We start from the raw sequence: 24,282 nt of genomic DNA on the forward strand, positions 1-24,282 counted from the left end.
AGATATCGTATTATAAAAGAGTACATGCAGCAATTTAGGTGACATTGTCCTCCAAGTCCTAGTGAATAATTTCATAGGCAATTTTGCAAGTGATGGATGGCAACACTTAGCCTTTTCAAATATATTTATATTCTTAAGTTAAAGTCAAGTGAATTGTGAGACTATAATTCATTCATTAAAGAAGGCTCCTTCAAACAAATTACTTAAACCTCTAAACACCAGTTCTTAGCACCCAACTTAAATCTATTGCTTTCTATATCATTAGCCTAATATGTGATCAGAGGTAGTGGTTCCAGCTTACCAAAAATGTAATGTGGATTATAAAAGATACACATTCTTTGATTGGAGACCAGTTGAATGTTAAATAATACTAAAATAAAGGTATACTATAATATCAATTTCGAACAATGAAACTTCATATTATTTCCCTAAGTTCCTACAAATAATATCAAAAAAAAATTCTAGAAAACACTAAAGGCATCATGTTGCCTCTTTTTTGAAGCTATTTACTAATTTTTCCACCAATCTTATCATTATCTATAAAGTAGGTAGTTGGTATTTTTCATTATACTTTGAGATTTAAAAGCACAGAAACTATATCTCACTGCCTAATGACTAAATATAAATCCATAGGAGCATTTGAGTATATGATAGCTCCATCACCCCTGTCAAACTTTAGGAATGATGTCATCTACTTTGAACCCCAAAGGTACATAAGCAACAAAAATAAGAAGCAAGAATATATGGTTAGAAGAATCTATCTGGCATCTTGCTCATCTACTCTATGCCGAAGGTGCTGTTATTTCCTGTGCACATACTTTCCCATTATGTTCTTCACGAAGGCTTATGCTATCTCTTTTCCAGGGGCATATGTGATTAAAAAACTGGCAATTTTTCTTAACTAAGCAATGAAAAGGCAATTATCAAAATCAGTATTTCAATGCCAGAAAGGCAAGTCATCTCATAAAATAAGTAACTGTAACTTTTAAATCTACAATCAAGAAACTTAAAATTCATACTAATTTTGAACTACTTAAGAGTCTAGACTCTCATAATAATCAAAGCATTTTTCAGTTTACAAATGACAGGAAGTCAAAAGTAGTGAATCATAAAATTAGTGAAACAAAAGTTGAAAAAGTTACACATAAATATCAAAACCAAGTGACATTATGTCTACTACTAAGAAAGAAAGGCTGCTTAAATGGCTTAAGTAAGATATGAAGACAGGGCAATCCTGGGATGAAGATTTCAAAACATAACACAAAAGTATAAGGCACTATCTGAACTTCACTCCACACTTAGGTCATCTTAAATCCAAAGAGTATAGGATACATGAAGAAAACACAACTTTTCATGCCCTTTTAGCTGGTTTGGCTGTTAATTGCTTTTCTCTTTCAAATTCTTTTTCTCGTTGCTGCTCCCTTTCCAACTCTTCTTTCTGCCTCTTCTGCTGCAGTTTAAGTGCTCTTTTCTATGTCAGAGAAAAGAGAACAATCAAGGGTTATAGGTTATGGTCTAATTCAAAAATAATGAAACTTTAATTTGACATAATCAATACATATTAATACATTTCAAATTTAACTTTAAAATTTATTCTGGATATTCAAGGTCCTCTGAACTAAAAATAAAAAAGTTACTACAAGTTCTTATTAAATAATTGCAGCTGCGTATTCAAGAATATGAGCCTATCTTCCAAGTTATTAGTAAAGAAGCTCAGGAAGGGATTTAAAAAATGACAAGTATTAAAAGAAAACAATGTACTGTGATTTAAGTGTATTACTATACATGGAAGAATAAAAAGTCAAAACATGAATACAGAAGAAAAATAAACTTCAACTTGTATAAAGAATTTTTCAACTCACCTTTAACTTTGATGTCTTTTCATGAAGCATCAACATCTCTTTCCTTATGTTCACCAATTTGGCATGATAGTGTTTAGCTTCAGTGAACTTAACATGGAAAAGTAAATGAAAAGTTAAAACACAGTGAAATAGCAAAATGGATAAATATAGCAATGCCCAAACCATAGTTCATTCTTCCTAAATAGGTCAGTTTTTTAGAGTCTTAATTAAGTCCGCATTTCAAGTTCCCAAACACAAATTTTATTTAAAGCCTTAGCTGGATTTGAAAAATACTTGATTCAGTTCAGAGTGACAAAAAAAGACCTTTATATTTAACTGTGTACAGCTAGCATTTTGCTTTGAAAGCATTAAATAATTCTTTTATTTAAGTAGACTATCCAATAAAGCTATCAGTTTCATTTAAGAAATGCAAACATTCTTTATTAAAAAAAAAAAAAGAGGGAGCAAACCAGGATATACAGGACAGTTTAACTGATGCACTGCTCATCAGGAAAACCCAAGCTGTGACCAGAGATCACTGGGAGAACTGTGGACAAGTTTGGTCATGTTCCTTGGGCTTTTGAGGTCAAACCAAGCAGAAGAGCCTCTACAAGGATACTGTGCTTCCCCAGGAGTTATAAGCACATGCTTTACATCTCAGCCAGCCTGCAGAGCCTAAGCCAAGTCTTATGACAGGATGTGAGAGGATGATGCAGGCCTACATAGGTGGGAGAAAAGGGGAAGGGAGAACACCTTATTCTCAGGTAATGCAACAGAACCAGAAGAGAGAAGCATCCATAGAGAAATTTGCAACTTTAATGTAGCTGCAAATAAAAGTCATAATCTGACAAGAGCTACAGCTTCCAGACCAATCTCTCTCAGTTCCTTCCTCTTTTCAATTTCTAGATGATAATCAGAACTACTCTTGGATGAGAGAGAAAAAAAGAAGAAAACTCAGTTTCTACCCCTTCAGATTGAGGTAATGGTATTGCATCTGCTTAGTTCATTAGTGCAACAAATACTCACTCTGCTGCAACATGAACTCGGTGAAGAACACAAAAGTTGATCAGTGTAACCTGTCTCACCCCTTCACAAGACTTCAGGAACTACTGAACAGAAGACATTATGTTTAATACAACATGTCTCTCTCTGTCACAGGTTAGAGAATATGGACTCTGTTTTTATTGTTCTGTAAGGAAAACATTAGCAAACTTCATCTTCACAAAGAAAAGTCGACTTTTTGAGGTATGTATGGATCCCTACCACAAATATAAAACATGCAAACCAAGTTATTACTAATGGTAAAGGGGAAAAGAAAGGTAGTTTCTTGTTTTTGCTAACTACCTTTTCTTAAAAAAAGAATATCAGTTCTCCTCATCAAAAAACTAGAGTTGCTGATGAAATTCAATTACTGAACTATTTGAAAGATCTAACAGATCATTCTCAAAGTGTTCATTTCAGCCATAGCATTAATTTATTATAGCATTATACATATGCCATATAATTAAACAAATGCTAATTTAAGAAACCAAGTCATTGATAGAGACTGTACTTTCCTTAATGGGAAAAAGAGTACCCTAACAGTTCCATACTTTGAATTTTCTAAGTCTTCAATTATGAACTGTCAGGAGTGGTGACTGAATCATCGGTCTGAACTATCTTGTGATAGAGGCGATCCCTCTCTGGAGAACTCAGCACCAAGGTGCTGAATTAAGATTGTCCAGATGCTATTGGTGATGCCCTGTCAAAGGAAGATTCTGTGCCAGCCACAAAATTTCTCATTCTTAACCTTGGGTTCAAATGCCAGCTGCTCGGGATTAGAGAATTATGAGCATAAGCTGTTAAGTTTTAATTGGGCTGTTTATACCTTCAACTTCAGTTCTGTTTATCTTAAAGAAATTTTCTCACAAGAAATCCTTTATTTCTTCTTTTTTTTGGTACCAGGGATTAGACTTAGGGACACTTGACCACTGAGTCACATCCCCAGCCCTATTTTGTATGTTATTTAGAGACAGGGTCTCACTGAGTTGCTTAGTGCCTCACTTTTGCTGAGGCTGGCTTGAATAAACTGTTGTGCCGGTCACAACAATGAGCAGATATAATTACGACTTAAAAATAAGTTCAATTTCACAAGTTCAACATACACAAGATAATAATATGAGGCATGAAAATTCCAGCAGAGCATATTAAAGTTTCCTGTTAAAAAGAAAGATACATGTCTAAAGATAGATCAAGGAAAGAAAATTTCAGACCAATATCCCTGATGAACATAAAAGGAACAATTTTTAATACTGGTGAATTACATACAAAAAACATATTAAAAAGATAGTGCTCCATGATCAAATGGGGTTCATCCCAGGGTGCAAGGTTTGGTTCAAAATTTGGAAATCAATAAATGTAATTCATCACATCACTAGAAAAAGACAAGAAATACAAGATTATTTCAATAGATGCAGATAAAGCATTTGACAAAATACATCCATTCGCGTTCAAAGCACTAGAAAAACTAGAGATAGTAGAAACATACCTCAACATAACAAAAGCTATATATGCTAAACCCAAGGCCAACATCATTTCAAATGGAGAAAAATTGAAAGCATTCCCTTTAAAAACCAGAATAAGACAAGGAGGCCCTATCTTATCCCTATTTGCTGATGACATGATTCTATTTAGAAGACCCAAAAAACTCCACTAGAAAACTTCTAGAACTTGTAAATAAATTCAGCAATGTAGCAGGATATAAAATCAATATGCATAAATCTAATACATTTCTATTCATAAGTTATGAATCCACTGAAAGAGAAATTAGGAAAACTATCCCAATGACAATAGCCTCAGAAAAAAATAAAACATTTGGGAATCGATCTAACAAAAGAAGTGAAAGAACTCTACAATGAAAACTATAGAACACTAAAGAAAGAAACTGAAAAAGACCTTAGAAGATGAAAAGATCTCCCATGTTCTTGGATAGGCAGAATTAACAATGTCAAACTGGCCATACTACCAAATGCACTACACAGATTTAAAGCAATTCCTATTAAAGGTTCTGATGACATTCTTCATAGAACTAGAAAAAGCAATCATGAAATTCATTTGGAAAAATAAGAGACCCAGAATAGTTAAAGGAATCCTTAGCAAGAAAAGTGAAGCAGGAGGCATCACAATACCAGACCTTAAATTATACTACAGAGCCATGGTAACAAAAATAACATGGTACTGGCACCAAGACAGATACATAGACCAATAGTAAAGAATAGAAGAAAGGAGACAAACGCACATAAATACAGTTATCTCATACTAGACAAAGGCATCAAAAACATACTTTGGAAAAAAGATAGCCTCTTCAACAAATGGTACTGTGAAAACTGGAAATCCATATGTAGCAAAATGAATTTAGACCCCTATCTCTCACCCTGCACAAAAATCAACTCAAGATGCAACAAGGACCTAGGAATTAGATCAGAGATCCTGTGCCTAACAGAAGAAAAAGTAGGCCAAAATCTCTAATATGTCATCTTAGGAACTGAATTCTTCAACAAGAATCCTAAACCACAAGAAGTAAAATCAAGAATCAATAAATGGAATGGTATCAAACTAAAAAGTTTCTTCATAGCAAAGGAAACACTCAATAATGTGAACAGAGAGTCTACAGAATGGGATAAAACCTTTACCACACGAACCTCAGATAGAGCATTAATCTCCAGGATATATAAAGAATTCAAAAAACTTAACACCAAAAAAACAAATAACCCAATCAATAAATGGGCAAAGGAACTGAACAGATACTTCACAGAAGAATATAATTTATCAACAGATATATGAAAAAATATTCAACATCATTAGCAATTAGAGAAATGCAAATTAAAACTACAGGGAGATTTCATCTCACTCCGGTCAGAATGGCAATTATAAATAATACAAGTAGCCGCCGACATCACTGCCGGGGCCCAGGCCACCTCCTTTCTGCGCTCGCTCTCGTGGTGGAAGCAGCAGGCGCGCTTCGACATGCAGAACGACGCCGGCGAGTTCGTGGACCTGTACGTGCCGCGGAAATGCTCCGCCAGCAACCGCATCATCGGTGCCAAGGACCATGCGTCCATCCAGATGAACGTGGCCGAGGTAGACAAGGTCACTGGCAGGTTTAATGGCCAGTTTAAAACCTACGCTATCTGCGGGGCCATTCGCAGGATGGGTGAGTCAGATGACTCCATTCTCCGATTGGCCAAGGCAGACGGCATCGTCTCAAAGAATTTTTGACTGGAGAGAATTGTGGATGTGGAACATTTGTCATAAATAAATAGTGAAAAGTCAAAAAAAAAATAAATAAATAATACAAGTAACAATAAATGTGGGTGAGGATGTGGGAAAAGGTACATTCATTTGGTGGGACTGCAAATTGGTGCAACCACAGTGGAGATTCCTCAGAAAACTTGGAATGGAAACACCATTTGACCCAATTATCCCACTCCTTGGTATATACCCAAAGGACTTAAAATCAGCATACTATAGTCATATGGACACATCAATGTCTATAGCAGCTCTTCGGTTAGATAAATGATAAAGAAAATGTGGTACATATACACAATGGAATATTACTCAGTCATAAAGAAGAATGAAATTATGGCACTTGCTGGTAAATGGATGGAACTAGAGACTATCATGTTAAGTGAAATAAGCTGATCCTAAAAAACCAAAGGCCAAATGTTCTCTCTGATGTGTGGATGCTGACTCACCATAGATGTGGTGGGTGGGGGGAGTTCACTGGATTAGACAGGGTAGAGTGCAGAGAAGGGAGAGGAATGGGAATGGGAAAGACACTAATCAGACATAACTTTCCTATGTTCATATGTGAATACGTGACCAAGGTAACTCCACATCATGTACAACCACAAAAATGGGAAGTTATACTCCATGTATATATGATATGTCAAAATACATTCTTTTGTTATGTATAACTAAAAAAGAACACATGAAAAAAATTTTTTTAATTCTAAACTCTACTGTATAGGTGCTTCAACCAGATAAGCTATGAAGCCCAAATTATAAACTTTAAAAATGCAGATGTTAATATCCTAAACATATACAAGTGACATTCTAAGTACACAGCTGAGAGGATAAACTTAGGGGGTTTTTTTTGTTTTTTTTTTTGAGACAGTCTCACTAAGTGGCTTAGGGCCTTACTAAGTTGATAAGGCTGCCTTTGAATTTGTAATCCTCCTGCCTCAGTCCCCCAAGTCACTGAGATTATAGTCATGCACAGGTGTGTATTGTTTACCATGGGGGATTGTGTAATGGGGGGGGGGGTGGAGGGTGCAGTGTCAATAACCACACAGACACCAGGAGCCAGGTAAGAGCAGGTAAGCTTGTAGCTGCTTACTCCTTTATTACGAAAACAGCACACTCTTTTATTTGGTTCCTATCCAATCAGCGTGTCAATCAGCACGTCACACCACTTGAAACCACCAATCATTTAGTCTCCTAGAACCACCAATCATTTGAGGGTTTTGTATTTTGCACCAATGGGGATATATTACTCCACAGGTGTGCACCACCACAAGGGCCCTAGCTATTTCTAAAACAATGTATCATTGAGTTATATCAATGAAATCATACTTACCAAAGCATTAATATCCAACATAGAATGACATTCTCTAAATTTTGAAATCTCTTGTTCCAGTGTATCTAATAACACAACTTGGTTCTGTCTGAAACAAAAGCACATAGCCAAAAGAAACTTTACATATTTTAAGTGGTCATTCTTCAAAAGGAATCACATTCATATTGGCTAATGCTAAAGATTAGAAATTAAGTTGGAAATGTATTTCCTCCAAGGTTTATTTGGTTTAGCATAATCTTTTTCAAAATAATACTATAAAGGCACACTGATAATTAACGTGTCTTATATTCTTGCTTCAACTTCAGACTCTCTAACAATTAAAATAATCAAATCAATTAAATGTATTTTCAATTCTACATATTATCCCCCAAAAAAGCTTTGTACAATATTTTCCCTAAAAACTCAATGTCTTATATACTTTAAAACAGCAATATTCCCATAAAGGAAATGATGGGCACTGACTTTCTGATTAGAATTGGGAAGGATGCAGTATCAAGGGATAGTAAGTTCAAGAAGATAAATAAGCAGCAAGTTAAAAAAAAAAAAAAAAACAGAACTAGGAATCACAACTTTCCCCCTACCAACAGCTAGTTGTGTGGCTTTGGGGAATCAGTTTATTTCTCTGAACCTAAAACATCTCATTTCTAAAGAGAGGTCAGACCAGGTGACTTCTAAGGTTCCTCATTAAAATTATAATTCAAATCCTATTGAGGAAGAGCAGCCAACTTCTCTGATATTCTTCTCCAAATTGGCCTATAGAAGAGTCACAGGAATAAGTGACATTAAAATGCTATTTTAAAAAGAAATATGATTTGCCTGCAAAACTGTGCTAAATAGTAGTAATGAAAAAGAGATATAGCTATAAGAAGGATAATTACAACATGTCCATCATTTAGCACTGAGTTTGGACACTGCACAGGTCACAAGTTTGTCCCTACAGTTCAGGCCAGAGGTCACAGAAGATGAAATATACAACACAGGACAGGAAAACTTAGTAAGTCAATCATATTAGATAAGTAGAACAGCAAAAACAGGATGTAACAACTGAAAAACAATAAAGGAAAAATCAACATAACCAAAAGCTTCCTTAGCAATAAAACTGATAAGCCTCTAGCCGGATCAACCAGGAAAAAAGACAGAAATTACTGATATCATTCATAAAAGGGTCACTGGTAATCCCATGACATTAAAAGGATAATGAAGGAATACTTCCAACAATGCTGTGCCCACAAATTTAATAACATGGATGGTGTAGACCAAGTCTTTGAAAGACATAAACTACCAAAACTCACATCAGTAGAAACAGAAAATCTAATCGGTCTGTATTTATTAGACAAGCCAAATCAATACTGACTCCAAAAAAAAATAAAATAAAAGTACCAGGACCAGACAGATTCATTGGTGATTTCTACCAAACAATTAAAGTAAGATTTCAGGACATGAGGCTAATACACAGTCAGTTGCTTGCCTACGTACCAGCAATGAATTTGAAACTTAAAAAACTATACCACTTGTAAAATATCCTCTCTCTGCAGTGAAATACTTAGATATAAATCTTAAAAAACATGTAGAGGATGCAAAAAAAGCATAAAACTCTCTTGATAAAAACAAAATATTCAAATAATGGAGAAATATTCCAAGTACACAGATTAAACAACATTATTTTTAAGATGTCAATTCTTCCCAAGTTTATCTAGAGAGTCAATAAAATCCCAAACAAAGTTATTTAGGAGGTAGCAACCAATTCTACATTTCACATGGAAAGGCAAAGAATAGCACAATATTGAAAAAAAAAAGTTGGAAGACTTACCCTATTCAATCTCAAGATTTACTATAGAGCTACAGAAATCAAGACAGCATGGTATTGCAACTACTGACAGATGGATCAGTAGTATTGCAGACTACTGACAGATGGATCAGAATAAAAAGCTCTTATACTGACCCAAATAAATATAATCAACTGCTCTTTGACAAATGAACAATTATAATACAATGAAGAAAGAATATAGTCTTTTCAACAAATGTTGCTGGATCAATAGAATGATCACATGTAAAGAAATGAATCTGGTCACAGATAAACCCTTCACAAAAATTAACTCAAAATGGATCACAGATCTAAATGTAAAATGCAAAACTAAAACTTCTAGAAGAAAATAGAGGTTCAGCGATAAGTTTTTAAATATAATACCAAAAGCATGATCCATGAAAGGAAAAACTGACGTCAGACTTTATTCAAATTAAAAAATTCTGCTCTGCCAAAGAAACTGTTAAGAGAACAAAAAGATGAACCATGCACTTGAAGAAACTATTTGAAACATAAAGAACTGGTATCAAAAATAAACAAAGAACTCTTAAAACTCAACAATAAGAAAGAAAAATTTTTAAGAAAGATATAAATAGAGACAACTGTTGTATAATAAGAATTTGTCTGACCTTTGTCCCAAGTTCTGAGCACAGTTTCTAAAATCCTTGAAATTCCCCAAGCGATAAGAATATCTTTGTTATCCATGAGTTCCTTGAATCATACCTCTTTTTATGCCAATGAGGTAGGTGGCTTTATGGTGGACCTCTAGAGCTTCAGGATGGGAGCTGGACATGATGGAAAGACCAACCATGTGATTAGAGGGTTGGAGCTTTGAGCCATGTGATATCAGCCCAGAGAAGCGAGGAAACTGGAGATGAGTTTGATTAGGTTGTCAATGATTCAATCAATCATGCCTACATAAAAAAAAACTTAGGGGTTTTCAAGATGGCGGACTAGAGGGCGGCTGCATTTCATGTTGCTCCAGGACTCAAGATTCAAAAGAGGAGATAGTGAGTGACTTGGGACCAACTCAAAGCTGCAGGGTGAGTATCTCCCATTGGGGAGGCGACCCGGATGGGGCGGTAGCCCCGGAATGCAGAGAACTTTGTGAAGTAGAGTGGCTCGGCGGGACGCCCCTCCCCCCGCTGGAGCGGGAAACAAGGACAACAAAGCGGAGGGAAAAAACGGCAGAGCTCTAAGGAGGGGCAACCTAAGGAGACTCGTCTGCAAAGGGTGAGGCTCCCAGGCCCAGGAGGTAGGTCTGGGCCCCTGGGAACGTTGCCTGGGAAGGCTGCCCTGCCCAGGCGGCAAGACACCCCTCCCGCCGCTGGAGCAGTGAACTCGGAAAGCGGGGAACTTTGCAGAGGAGGCTGCGCAACACACCGCCTGGTTTTGGAGAGATCTGCCGGGGCTCCTGCGGCTGCCAGAGAAAGAGTGGGGCGGCGAGCTCTTTGGACTCAGCAACCACCTGAACAACCGGGAGGGAGCTGTCTGGAGGAGGTGGAGGTGCGCAGTGAGTGGATTGGTCTCCAAGCGCCCACACAGAACACCGGGTGGCTGCCTGGAGGAAGAGACGAGTGGCGGGTCACTAGGGCTTGGAGCATATGTACGAGGCTCCAAGTGACTGCTCAGAGGACGGGTCGCATAGCCAGGCGATTAGGTGCATAGCACGGTCTGGTCCGGGGACCTAGGCATCTTTTCTTGAAAGAGCTACACAGAGACAAGCTGAGGGGCAGAGCAAAGGTTCCAGGACTGCGGACAGCTTCTCTGAGGAGGGGCTACTAAGGAGACTCGTCTGCGAAGGGCAGGGCTCCCAGGCCCAGGAGGTAGGTCCAGGCCCCTGGGAACGTTGCCCAGGAAGGCTGCCCTGCCCAGGCGGTAGTTTTGAACTGAGGGGAACCTCTAGGAGGGGAACTGACCAGCGAGACCTCCCCACCAGGTGAATCTTCCCTGCCAGGTGAGGTTTTCCCACAACGACGGTAAAACCAGAGACACAGGCCCAAACAGGCCTTGCCTCAGCCCGCCGTCTAGTTCCCCTTTGGATGACCATTGGTCAACAAGTAGAGGCACCTCTGCCCACTAGCAGGGAATATACCCCACCTGAAGACCACCACCCCTAGAGAGGCAGCTTCCTAGGGGAACACCGCAGTATCAACTTCCTCTAAGACTTCAGGCTACTGAAGGATAAGAGGGGATACACTAGCAATCTTCAGGGACATTATAAGTCAATAGAGGAAATCTGCAACATCTCTGCAGTCCACTGACACCTGAACGACATGAGAAAACAAGGGAAGAAAATGCCTCAAACAAATCTGGATGTTACATCAATAAAATCCAATGACAGCATGGCAGAAGAAATGTCAGAAAGGGAGTTCAGAATGTACATAATCAACATGATAAGGGAAGCAAACGATGAAATGAAAGAGCAAATGCAGGCATTGAATGAATGCACCAATCGACAGTTAAAAGAGCAAATACAGGAAGCAAAAGACCATTTCAATAAAGAGTTAGAGATATTGAAAAAAAACCAAACAGAAATCCTTGAAATGAAGGAAACAATAAACCAAATTAAGAATTCCATAGAAAGCACAACCAATAGGATAGAACACCTGGAAGACAGAACCTCAGATATTGAACACAAAATATTTAACCTCGAAAACAAAGTCGAACAAACAGAGAAGATGGTAAGAAATCATGAACAGAATATCCAAGAACTATGGGATAGCATGAAAAGGCCAAATCTGAGAATTATTGGGATTGAGGAAGGCTTAGAGAAACAAACCAAAGGAATGAACAACCTATTCAATGACATAATTTCAGAAAATTTCCCAAATCTGAAGAATGAAATGGAAAATCAAGTTCAAGAGGCTTATAGGACTCCAAATACACAAAATTACAACAGACCCACACCAAGGCATATTATAATGAAAATACCTAACATACAAAATAAAGACAGAATCTTAAAGGCTGTGAGAGAAAAGAACCAAATTACATTCAGGGGGAAACCAAAACGGATATCAGCAGATTTTTCAATCCAGACCTTAAAAGCTAGAAGGGCCTGCAATAACATTTTTCAAGCCCTAAAAGAAAATGGATGCCAACCAAGAATCTTATACCCAGCAAAACTTACCTTCAGATTTGACGACGAAATAAAATCCTTCCATGATAAACAAAAGCTAAAAGAATATGCAAAAAGAAAGCCAGCATTACAGAACATTCTCAGCAAAATATTCCATGAAGAAGAGATGAAAAACAAAGAAGCAAATCAGCAAAGGGAGGAGATATCCTAAAGGAACTCTCAAATAAAGAGGAATGAAGTTGTGTCAAAAATAAACAAATAAATGAATAAAATGAGTCAAATGACCAGGAATACAAATCATATCTCAATAATAACCCTGAATATTAATGGCCTGAATTCATCAATCAAAAGACATAGACTGGCAGATTGGATAAAAAAGAAAGATCCAACAATATGTTGCCTGCAAGAGACTCATCTCATAGAAAGAGATACCCAAAGGCTAAAGGTGAAAGGATGGGAAAAAATTTACCAAGCACATGGACCCAGCAAAAAAGCTGGGGTATCCTCATTTCAGATAAAGTGGACTTCAAGCCAAAGTTAATCAGAAGGGATAAAGAAGGACATTTCATACTGCTTAAGGGAACCATAAATCAGTAAGACATAACAATCATAAATATCTATGCCCCAAACAGTGGCTCACCCATGTATCTCAAACAAATCCTTCTCAATCTCAGAAACCAAATAGACCACAATACAATAATACTAGGTGATTTTAACACGCCTCTCTCATCACTGGACAGATCTTCCAAACAAAAATTGAACAAAGAAACCATAGATCTGAATAACACAATCAATAATTTAAACTTAACAGACATTTATAGAATATACCATCCAACCAAGAGCGAATACACTTTCTTCTCAGCAGCACATGGATCCTTCTCTAAAATAGACCATATATTATGCCACAAAGCTACTGTTAGCAAATACAAGAAGATAGAGACACTTCCTTGTATTTTATCAGATCATAATGGATTGAAACTAGAAATAAATGAAAGAGTAAAAAACAGAAATTACTCCAACACCTGGAGATTAAACAATATGCTATTATATGATGAATGGATAACAGAAGATATTAGGAAGGAAATTAAAAAATTCTTAGAGGTAAATGAGAACAAAGAAACATCATATCAAAATCTCTGGGACACTATGAAAGCAGTACTTAGAGGAAAATTTATTTCATGGAGTGCATTCAATAAAAGAAGCAAAACTCAACAAATAAACAACCTAACACTATAGCTCAAAGCCCTTGAAAAAGAAGAACAGACCAACACCAAAAGTAGTAGAAGACAGGAAATAGTTAAACTTAGAGCTGAAATCAACGAAATTGAAACAAAAGAAACAATACAAAAAATTGACAAAATAAATAGTTGGTTCTTCGAAAAAATAAACAAAATTGATAAACCTTTAGCCACACTAACAAAGAGAAGACGAGAGAAAACCCAAATCACCAAAATTCGGAATGAACAAGGAAATATCACAACAGACACGATTGAAATACAAAACATAATTAGAAGCTATTTTGAAAATCTATATTCCAACAAAATAGAAAATTTCGAAGATATCAACAAGTTTCTAGAGACCTATGAATTGCCTAAACTAAACGAGGAGGACATACACAATTTAAATAGACCAATTTCAAGTAATGAAATAGAAGAAGTCATCAAAAGCCTACCAACAAAGAAAAGTCCAGGACCTGATGGTTTCTCAGCCGAGTTCTACAAAATCTTTAAAGAAGAGCTCATTCCAATACTTTTCAAAGTATTCCATGAAATAGAAGAGGAGGGAACTCTCCCAAACTCATTCTACGAAGCCAATATCACCTTGATACCTAAACCAGACAGAGACACATCAAGGAAAGAAAATTTCAGACCAATATCCTTAATGAACATCGATGCAAAAATCCTAAACAAAATTTTAGCAAATCGCATACAAAAACATATTAAAAAATAGTGCACCATGATCAAGTGGGTTTCATCCCAGGGATGCAAGGTTGGTTCAACATCAGGAAATCAATAAATGTAATTCACCATATCAACAGACTTAAAGTCAAGAATCACATGATTATTTCAATAGATGCAGAAAAAGCATTTGATAAAATACAGCACCCCTTCATGCTCAAAACACTAGAAAAAATAGGGATAGTGGGAACGTTCCTTAACATTGTAAAGGCCATCTATGCTAAGTCCATGGCTAATATCATTCTCAATGGTGAAAAACTGAAAGCATTCCCCCTAAAATCTGGAACAAGGCAGGGATGCCCTCTCTCACCACTCCTACTCAATATCGTCCTTGAAACTCTAGCCAGAGCAATTAGACAGACCAAAGAAATTAAAGGGACACAAATTGGAAAAGAAGAACTCAAACTCTCCCTATTTGCTGATGATATGATTAAATACTTAGAGGAACCAGGAAATTCCACCAGAAAACTCTTAGAACTCATAAGTGAATTCAGTAAAGTAGCAGGATACAAGATCAATGCTCATAAATCCAATGCATTTTTATACATAAGTGATGAATCTTCAGAAAGAGAAGTTAGGAAAACTACCCCATTCAAAATAACCTCGAAAAAAATAAAATACTTGGGACTCAATTTCACAAAAGAGGTGAAAGACCTCTACAATGAGAACTACAGAACACTAAAGAAAGAAATTAAAGAACACCTTAGAAGATGGAAAGATCTCCCATGTTCCTGGATAGGCAGAATTAATATTGTCAAAATGGCCATACTACCAAAAGTGCTATACAGATTCAATGCAATTCCAATTAAAATCCCAACGATGTACCTTACAGAAGTAGAGCAAGCAATCATGAAATTCATCTGGAAGAATAAGAAACCCAGAATAGCTAAAGCAATCCTTCGCAGGAAAAATGAAGCAGGGGATACTGCAATACCTGAACTTCAACTGTACTACAAAGCACTAGAAACAAAAATGGCATGGTATTGGTACCAAAATAGAAAGGTAGATCAATGGTACAGAATAGAGGACACGGACACAAACACAAATAAATTTAATTTCCTCATACTAGACAAAGGGGCCAAAACTATGCAATGGAGAAAAGATAGCCTCTTCAACAAATGGTGCTGGGAAAACTGGAAATCCATATGCAACAAAATGAAACTAAACCCATATCTCTCACCGTGCACAAAACTAAACTCAAAATGGATTACGAACCTCGGAATCAGACCAGAGACCCTGCATCTTATAGAAGAAAAAGTAGGTCCAGATCTTCAACATGTCGGCTTAGGACCAGACTTTCTCAACAGGACTCCCATAGCACAAGAAATAAAAGCAAGAATCAATAACTGGGATAGATTCAAACTAAAAAGCTTTCTCTCAGCAAAGGAAACTATCAGCAATGCGAAGAAAGAGCCTACAGAGTGGGAGAAAATCTTTGCCAATCATACTTCAGATAGAGCACTAATCTCCAGAATCTATAAAGAACTCAAAAAACTCAACACCAAGACTACAAATAACCCAATCGACAAATGGTCTAAGGAAATGAACAGACACTTCACAGAAGAAGACCTACAAACAATCAACAAACATATGGAAAAATGTTCAACATCTCTAGTAATAAGAGAAATGCAAATCAAAACACCCTAAGATTCCATCTCACCCCAATCAGAATGGCGATTATCAAGAATACAAGCAACAACAGGTGTTGGCGAGGATGTGTGGAAAAAGGTACACTCATACATTGCTGGTGGGGTTGCAAATTAGTGCAGCCACTCTGGAAGGCAGTATGGAGATTCCTTAGAAAACTTGGAATGGAACTACCATTTGACCCAGCTATCCCACTCCTTGGCCTATACCCAGAGGACTTAAAATCAGCATACTACAGAGATACAGCCACATTAATGTTCATTGCTGCTCAATTCACCATAGCCAGATTGTGGAACCAACCTAGATGCCCTTCAGTTGATGAATGGATAAAGAAACTGTGGCATATATATACAATGGAATATTACTCAGCCATAAAGAATGATAAAATTATGGCATTTGCAGGCAAATGGTTGAAACTGGAGAATATCATGCTAAGTGAGATAAGCCAATCTCAAAAAACCAAAGGAAGAATGATCTCACTGATAAATGGATGATGATACATAATGGGGCGTGGGAGGGGTTAGTTTTAGGGTTAGAGTGAGGGTTAGGGAGGGGGGCAAGAATGGGGGAAGGAAGGACTGTATAGAAGGAAAAGGGAGATGGGAGGGGTGGGGGGAAGGGGAAAAAAATTTTTTTAATTAAAAAAAAAAAACTTATAACACTAAGGCTCAGTAGAGATTCCTAGTTAGTGAACACAGATGTGCCTTGGGTGGCCATGGTGGGGGCAGTTCTTGAAATGCCCTAATTTCACTGGGAAGAGGCACAGAAGTTGTGTTTGGATCCTACCCAGACCTGGCCCTATGCATCTCCCTGATCTGCATCCTTTATGATAATACTATAACAGTAAGTACAGTGCTTTCTGGATCCACAAATCAAAGCACTCAAGGAGGTGTCACAGTAGAGGAAGAGAAAGGAGGAAAAGAGGAGGAAGGAGTGGGGGCACCAGGGACTCAAATGGAGTAAATTAAACTACATGCATGTATAATCATGTCAAAATTAACCCAGCTATTATATAAACTACAATGCACCAATAAAAGGGGAAAAAAAGGAGGAAGTGATGGTTCCAGAGAGTGTTTAGCTGAAATACAATAGGGCAGAAAAGATGACTGAACTTCCATTCCTTTGAAGCTTTGTACAATCTGGTAAATATGCTGGAAATGACTGTGATGCCTTGATGCACTGTCTAAGGAAGGATTCTTTGAGAGAAAACCTATTTTTATTGAAGGTCCAAGCATGGATTATCTCAAATGAAGCTCTCCAAAGGCCACTCAAAATTGTACTATGGTTTTTAGCTACAAAATAAATTCTTATCAACTACTACCTTCTCCTTCACCTCTCTGGGCTTCTCTTTCTATGGTGACATGGCTTAGCAAAGGTCTGATGGTACAAATTTCACTACTTAAAAAGATGTAGGAGAAAGAAGCAATTACTAGAAAACATTTTTCTTTTCCTTTTCTCTTAAATTTGCTTACCATTCTGTAATACTCAATGAGTTTAACAACTACTAACTCATCATATTCAATAGTTAACTCTACCACTACCTGTGTAATCTTTTTCAAGTTATTTAACCTTCCTGAGCCTCAGATTCCTCAATCCTAAGTGGGGATAATATTAAATATTTCATAAAGTTGATGTGAGAATTAAGACATGGTAAAAAAACAAATGCTGGGCATATAGAACATATACAGTAGTAACAGAGTAGCTGATTTTATTTTCATCATCATCATCATCATCATCTTCTGGGTGGCTATGAACATAAGTGGGGTTATTCTAAACACTGTACTTTAGTCAATGTTATCAATTAAACTCTGCAATTAAACCTTGATTCCACCTGTAAGTAAAATGTTATCTAGACATGTTTTGCTTGCACAGTATCCTAATCTTCCCTTCAGTTCATCACAATTTATACAATTTATGACTTTTTAAAATAAGGCTTGATTGGCATCAAAATACAAAGCATACCATGCACGAGGGATAAAAATTTTCCTTGAGATTAGCAGAAAACTGAGATTGTTGCCAACTTCCTAACTATAGCAGCATGCTACATGTCATAGAACACACTTTTATATCCATTTAGCACCATAAAGTCATGAATCAACATTATTTATTAAAAATTATAAAACAGGCAGAGTTGATTATTCCTCTTCTTCTGCCAAAATAAAGTCCTCTGAAATAATTTTTAAAAGGGTATGTCTTGGGTTGGGGATATCGCTCAGTTGGTAGAGTGCTTACCTTGTAAGCACAAGGCCCTGGGTTCAATCCCCAGCATCCCCCCCCCGCTCCCCCCAAAAAGGGTATGTCTTAGTGAAATTAAAGTTAACCACCACAGAAAAAAATGACAGAAAAGCCAGCCCAGTCAATCCAGAGAGATTCTGACCCAGGATGAGGCTAGTTAAGTTTGTCATTTCTGGGTGAGAGTAGATAAAGTCAAGAGTGTATATTTTTGTATACTAATTGCACTCTATGGGTTCTATTCTACATTATTCTGATCTTCTTTAGCATATACTACAATCCTTTATTTATAGAGTAATTTACTAGGAATAAAACAGGTCATCTCAGAAAAGATATTTAAGGATCTCTGAAAACTCATTCAAACCAGCAACTGAAAATATCAGAATGACAAAAATATGACTTTTGTGGACACAATTTTTCAACTCTACTCAGAAACTGGTGTATACCCACCCCACAACAATCCCCAGTAGGCAAATACTTAACACCAAAACTAATCAGAGGTTAGATAAGATTTAGGAGTACTTCTTAGAGGAAATTAAACATTCTCAGAGTATTCATTTCACTTTTTACACTCAGATTACTATGTACTCCTCTACCTCTATTTGAAAGATACAGAAATACTCAATTATTATTAAATTTTACAAAATATTAGACCTTAATACAGTATGCAAATATAAATTATGCCTATGCCAGAGAGGAAATAGGTACATATCTGGTTTCCCATTAGCTTACGTGAGTTCCTGGAGAGCTTGTTTTGATCTCTGCAGATCTGGCAAGTAGTGAGAAAGCAATCCTTCTGCCAGTTGTTCCACTGCTTTGTCTTCCACAGTCAAGTCCTCTATTAACCCTTCATCTGGAGAAGTGTCACTTAAACCTGTGCCCAAGCAAAATTCAAACTTAGGAAACTTTTAAATTGCCACAGTTCTAAAAGAGGTTGAAGAATCACAGATTAAGGAGGGAAAGAGGCCTACTGTGGAGCTGAGAGCACATACCCATTCTCCTTAACACAGGATGTTCTGCTTTCCTTTTAGAAATCAATGGTTTAGAGTGAGGAGAAAAAGTGAAAGGACCACTTCATTCAAATTGTACTCTAAAAGCATTTATAAATTAATATTAAATGCTAAAACATTTTTCTTCAATAACAGTCTATAAACAATCAGTAATAGATCTAGAATACATTTATTATAACATGTTGCTTGTAGCATATCTCTAGGTATAGTTTTTACCAGATTTGAATTTTGGCAAGACAAAGGAAAACAACATGCTGTCATAGTCGAAATAAGCTTTTAGAAAATCAAAATACATTTGTATGGTTTTTACTTTAATCCTAAGAAACATATAAACAAATTTTAGAATTCTCCATACTGCAAGAAAATAACAGAAAGAACTAAATAGAAGTTGAAAAACACACATTTATCTATATATATATACATCTAGTGGGAAAAGAGGAACACTTAGGCATATAGTACCACTTATGTACCTTTGGATGCAAAAATGAATCAATTATATCTGGAAAATAGTTACACTGCTTAAGGTTTGATGACAATAACAGAACAAACAGTAACTTTCTTTCAGTAAATACTGAAATATCAATATTACAGATGAACAGACAAAAACATTCAAATAAAGATGTTTCAAGTTTAAGGCATAAGAACTAATTCACTTCCCTTACAATTTATACCTTAACTCATAGGCCTACTACTGCACCCCAATCTTCTGATTACTTATGGATGAATCTGTTATTCGTGTTTTTATACATATTTAGCCACTAAGTTCCAGGTATTTTATTTTGAGAAATTAAAGAAAGGGTCCTTACCTATTTATACAAGAAATATTTGCTGAATGTCTATGCCATGTACTACCTTCTGAGATTACAACAACAAATAAGATAATTCCCCTTTCCTGAAAGGGCATAATACAGGGAAATCATAGTATATGATTAGTGCCATTAGAGAAGTTGGGAATGATTCCTAAAGGAAGTATGGGCAATTGATCTGAGGCTTAAAGAATGGATATCACTCCAAAGTTTCTTACATAGCATGCATATTAGTCTTTCTATCATGAACAAAATACAACTCAAACTGTTCTAGTTTTCTCTTAATATATATATCTTAGGTATCTTTCTATAACAACATATACTGATCCACTCATTTTTTTTAACAGAATAGAATTCTTCCATAGTTTGTTTAACCAGTTCTTTATAGATGGATTATTTAGGTTATTTTTACTTTTTTGCTGTTCCAAACAACACTGCAGTGAGCTTCCAGCTAATCTGCATAATTGTGTCATAGTTTCTGTAGGATAAATTTTTAGAAGCAGACAGTTGAAACAAAGATTTATGCACCCTTGAAACAACCAATGTAAAACCCGTCCTAGGAGATGACATTAATTTACACTCCCACCAACAATTAATCTATTGGTGAACTATTTCTAAATGGTAAGAATTCTATAACAGTTAGAGGGAATGCAATATGGGTAAAGGAAAGGTGGGAATAAAGGATTGCTCTGGAAAAGGAAGATAGTGTGAGGTGTCAAGAAAAGAGATCTACACAGCCTAGGTCAGCTCTCAGTGTGGCCAGCCTGTGAGGGTCCTTAAATGCCAAGTAAATGTCTGGACCTCTTGTTTAATAAGTGGTGAAGGAGTTGTGGCTCAGTGGTAGAGCACTTACCTGGCATATATGAGGCTCTGGGTTTGATGCTCAGTACCACATATAAATAAATAAATAAAATAAAAAGATCCCTTGACAACTAAAAAATATTTAAAAAAAAAAGATTCTGAGCATGGGAATGACACGATTGGAGCTTTATCTTGGGGCAGTGATGGAACAGTACTGGGGAATACAGGTTGGAATCCTAATGACTAGCCTTACAACTGCTGAATAAAAATGAAAATACAGAGGAAATGGAAATTGTATAGTAGAATCCCCTACATTAAAGAGTGGGGGGGGTGGCGACAAGAAAGCAAAGAGTTGAGGGCCATTTCAAAATTTCAAGCGATAGTAACCTGGCACCACTAACAGGATCAGACATGTAACATGCACATTGTTTATGCATATGTTATATGTGAGATCACTGCAAAACAAATATATCAAAATATCCAGCACAGAGAAAAGCGAGTTAGGAAAGAGGCCCAAGTTGCAAACATATACTACAAAAATCGTATTTATAGAAGTAACTTATGAAGGTGTGAAGAGTAGTATATCATTGAGGAAATGTCTAAACAGGAAAGTGCCAAGATCACTACCTTGGGGCAATTCCCTCATTTCTGGAACAAGAGATTATTTTTCAAAGGTAGATCCAAACCCCTACACCTTTCTCATCTAGGGTTCCTCATATGAACCAAAGAACACAAAGTGCTTTGAGTGACTATTTTCTCAATTCTCCCAAGGATGACGATACATAAATAGCACCAGTCTGGATGCACAGCAAGTTTATTTTATTCAAAGGTTACCTTCGGGTATTTATGCTTAACTCTCTCCTGGACCTCCGGTTAAAAAGGCTGCTGGAGGAATGGAGATAAATAACGTCACCAAGCAAGGCGGAGTATTCATAAGTGGCCAATATTGGATAATTATAAATCGATCACCTTTGTGACAAACTCATTCCTAAACACTAGCCTTACGACGAATAACCAACATGTGCCGGAGTCAACACAAACTGAATGACTTCGCCATCAACCACCAGCAGCGGAACCCCAACATACAGCTTCCACTCCAGATTTCGGTTCCGCCCATTCAGCCAGGCAGCCGGGCCAGAGCCCTCCCGCCCGCAAATGCCGACAGCAGTAGATGCCCTCCGAGAGGCTCCGGAGTCCCACCCACTTGGGTCCCGGCTCCTCGGACTCGCTGGAGCAGCTAGTCCAGCTGATAGCACGTACCCGGCGTCGGCTCGCCGGACTCCAAGATGTCAGGGGGCTCGGTCAGTACCCCGTCAGGGGGCGGTGGCCCAGGGACACTCATGTCCCTCCCGCTGGGAAAAGGGAAGGGGCAGTCGAGTGGACGATCAGATACAAGTAGGAACCCAGCAACTCTAGCACCGAGACGGACAGAATCGGCAGTCGCACACGGAAGTGACAGAAGCGGAAGACGGTGGCGTCTGACACGTGACCGCGGCTTCCACGCCCCCACCCCTATGTTGGCATTGACGTAGCCCTCCGGACCAGGACGCGGAGCTGTAGACGCAAAGTTAGGGCTACGAGGTCGCGCGATGCTATTGGGAAGACAGTGAAGGATCTGGGTTTTTTCCGAGGTAGATCACGAAGACCGGAAGAGCTTTGCCCTTGTTAGAAGCAAGAAAACAGTCGGGCTTTGTTCACTGAGGTTTGGTAGAAGGTACTTCGCCCTTCGCTGAAGGTATTTCAGCGTTGTGTATACATTAAGGAAGAACGTTAAAAATAGGGGCTGCGTGTATTTCCTGCGGTTTGGACCATCAAAAAAAAAAAAATCGGTTCCTGGTTTTCAGCTATAATTATGTTATAATTCACCCCAGACGTCTGAATACCTAAGAGTGAACTAGGCACTATGGAGAGTTTAAAAAAAAAAAGTCCTCGTTGCTTTTTACCAGGAATTTATATTCTACCATTTATTCATGTAGATGAACATGACATTAAAGTGCTAAACTATTTGGGCCCAGTCTGCCATGAGACCCACAAGGCTCCACTTATTAAAGTTTCTGCCATCTCCCAGGGCACCAAGCTGAAGACCAAACCTTCAACATATGAGCCTCTGGGGGACATTTAAGAGCCAAACTATAGCAAAAATGGACATCTTGAGGTGAGGGCATTATTCAGCCTATCATAGATGCATTTTCGTGTAGTACACAATTGGGGGGGGAACTAGAGAAAAATGTAAAGGGGGAAGGCCTTGAAGAGCAGGTAGAAAGTAATCTGCAAGGCTGGGGTTATGGGTCTGTGGTAGACACTTGCCTAGCATGTGTGAGGCACTGGATTCAATTCTCAGCACCACATATAAATAAATGAATTTTTTTTAAAAGGTTCATCAACATCTAAAATTATATTTTATAAAAAAGTAGTCTGCAGAGGAAATGTTAATAAAGTGTTGGGGGTTGGAAACACTAAGTGTAGTTAAGTTCAAGGGTCTGGGGCACTGACTTACTTTTGGGGAAGGTAAAAGCAACACAGATAAACTAGAGGATCATGATATATAGTCTGTGAAACCAAAATAATCTAAAAGGACAAAAGATAGCACTAAATGTCATATAGCTCTAAATAAGTTCAAAGAAACGATGGAATAGTTAAACACTATATATTCATAGCAAAATTAAGGCCATCTTGAAATTCAAGTAAGGAAGAGCAAATGTAATACAATAAATGCATTGAAATTTTTTATCCACCTTTTAGTATTGCTGTTTTCTTTACATTTTCCTGTATTATTTATTTCTAGTAACCTAAAGGGAGAAGGCAGGTAGGAGATTCAAATAAAGAAACATTAATATGTTAATATTTTCTATTCCTAAATCTCCCTTTCTGACCTACTTCTCCACCCTCCCCTTCTTTTCCTAAAAACTGAAGAAAGAATGTGGGCAGAGGCAAAAATTTGAGTGAGACCTAAGGACTAGAACTACAGAGAAAAGAGATGGGAAGTGGGGAAGATACACAGGCAAAATATGTTGCAGCCCATGCCTTTAATGCTTCCAGGGGATTAAAGTGTTGAAAATATGAACACATACAGGGTGATGCCCTTTCAAAATAATAAACAGAAAAGAAGGAATAGGTAGAAAATCAAAGAGATTGGGCACTAAAAGAAAAAAAAAAACAGTTTGCCATTGTCTCTGGTTAACCAATCTGAAAAGATATTTTCTCAAGCAATATTTCTCTACTTGAGAAATATTCTTTGACATGAGCAAAGTGCTAAAATACTTCCACCCACTGCAACGCTGCTGCACTTTCCATCATCTCTTCCTTGCATTATGTAACAAACATAGTTTCCATGGATTGTTACACCAATACCTTCTCCTAATTCTGCCATCAAAAAGTTTTGTAAAATACCTGAAGAAGTCAAAAGCAATGGGTTTTGAAATTTTTAGAAAATGAACACAATAACTAGAAACATTTTACATATGAAAATATGTTAAGTATTATTCAA

At 37.3% G+C, this 24,282-nt stretch overlaps 2 protein-coding genes across 3 annotated transcripts; one reads left to right on the forward strand and one right to left on the reverse strand.

The window, feature by feature from the left end:
- Window positions 1-1,338: 1,338 nt before the first annotated feature.
- On the reverse strand, window positions 1,339-22,227 carry Bloc1s6 (biogenesis of lysosomal organelles complex 1 subunit 6). 2 transcript variants are annotated; one of them, XM_047542130.1, is made up of 5 exons: window positions 22,056-22,227; window positions 18,911-19,052; window positions 7,459-7,546; window positions 1,863-1,949; window positions 1,339-1,471 (listed from the first exon to the last, which is right to left on the reverse strand). In XM_047542130.1, the coding sequence occupies exons 1-5, from the start codon at window positions 22,135-22,137 to the stop codon at window positions 1,352-1,354; spliced, it is 519 nt and encodes a 172-aa protein (XP_047398086.1). In that variant the 5' UTR covers window positions 22,138-22,227; the 3' UTR covers window positions 1,339-1,351. The 2 variants fall into 2 exon arrangements, with proteins under 2 accessions (XP_047398086.1, XP_047398087.1); XM_047542131.1 differs by lacking the exon at window positions 22,056-22,227 and adding an exon at window positions 21,882-22,026.
- LOC124978076 (40S ribosomal protein S21) lies at window positions 5,772-6,151 on the forward strand. The gene has a single exon (XM_047542132.1). The coding sequence runs from the start codon at window positions 5,847-5,849 to the stop codon at window positions 6,096-6,098; it is 252 nt and encodes an 83-aa protein (XP_047398088.1). The 5' UTR covers window positions 5,772-5,846; the 3' UTR covers window positions 6,099-6,151.
- Window positions 22,228-24,282: the final 2,055 nt, after the last annotated feature.

This window comes from Sciurus carolinensis, chromosome 2, assembly GCF_902686445.1.
Source record: "Sciurus carolinensis chromosome 2, mSciCar1.2, whole genome shotgun sequence".
Lineage (NCBI taxonomy): Eukaryota > Metazoa > Chordata > Mammalia > Rodentia > Sciuridae > Sciurus > Sciurus carolinensis.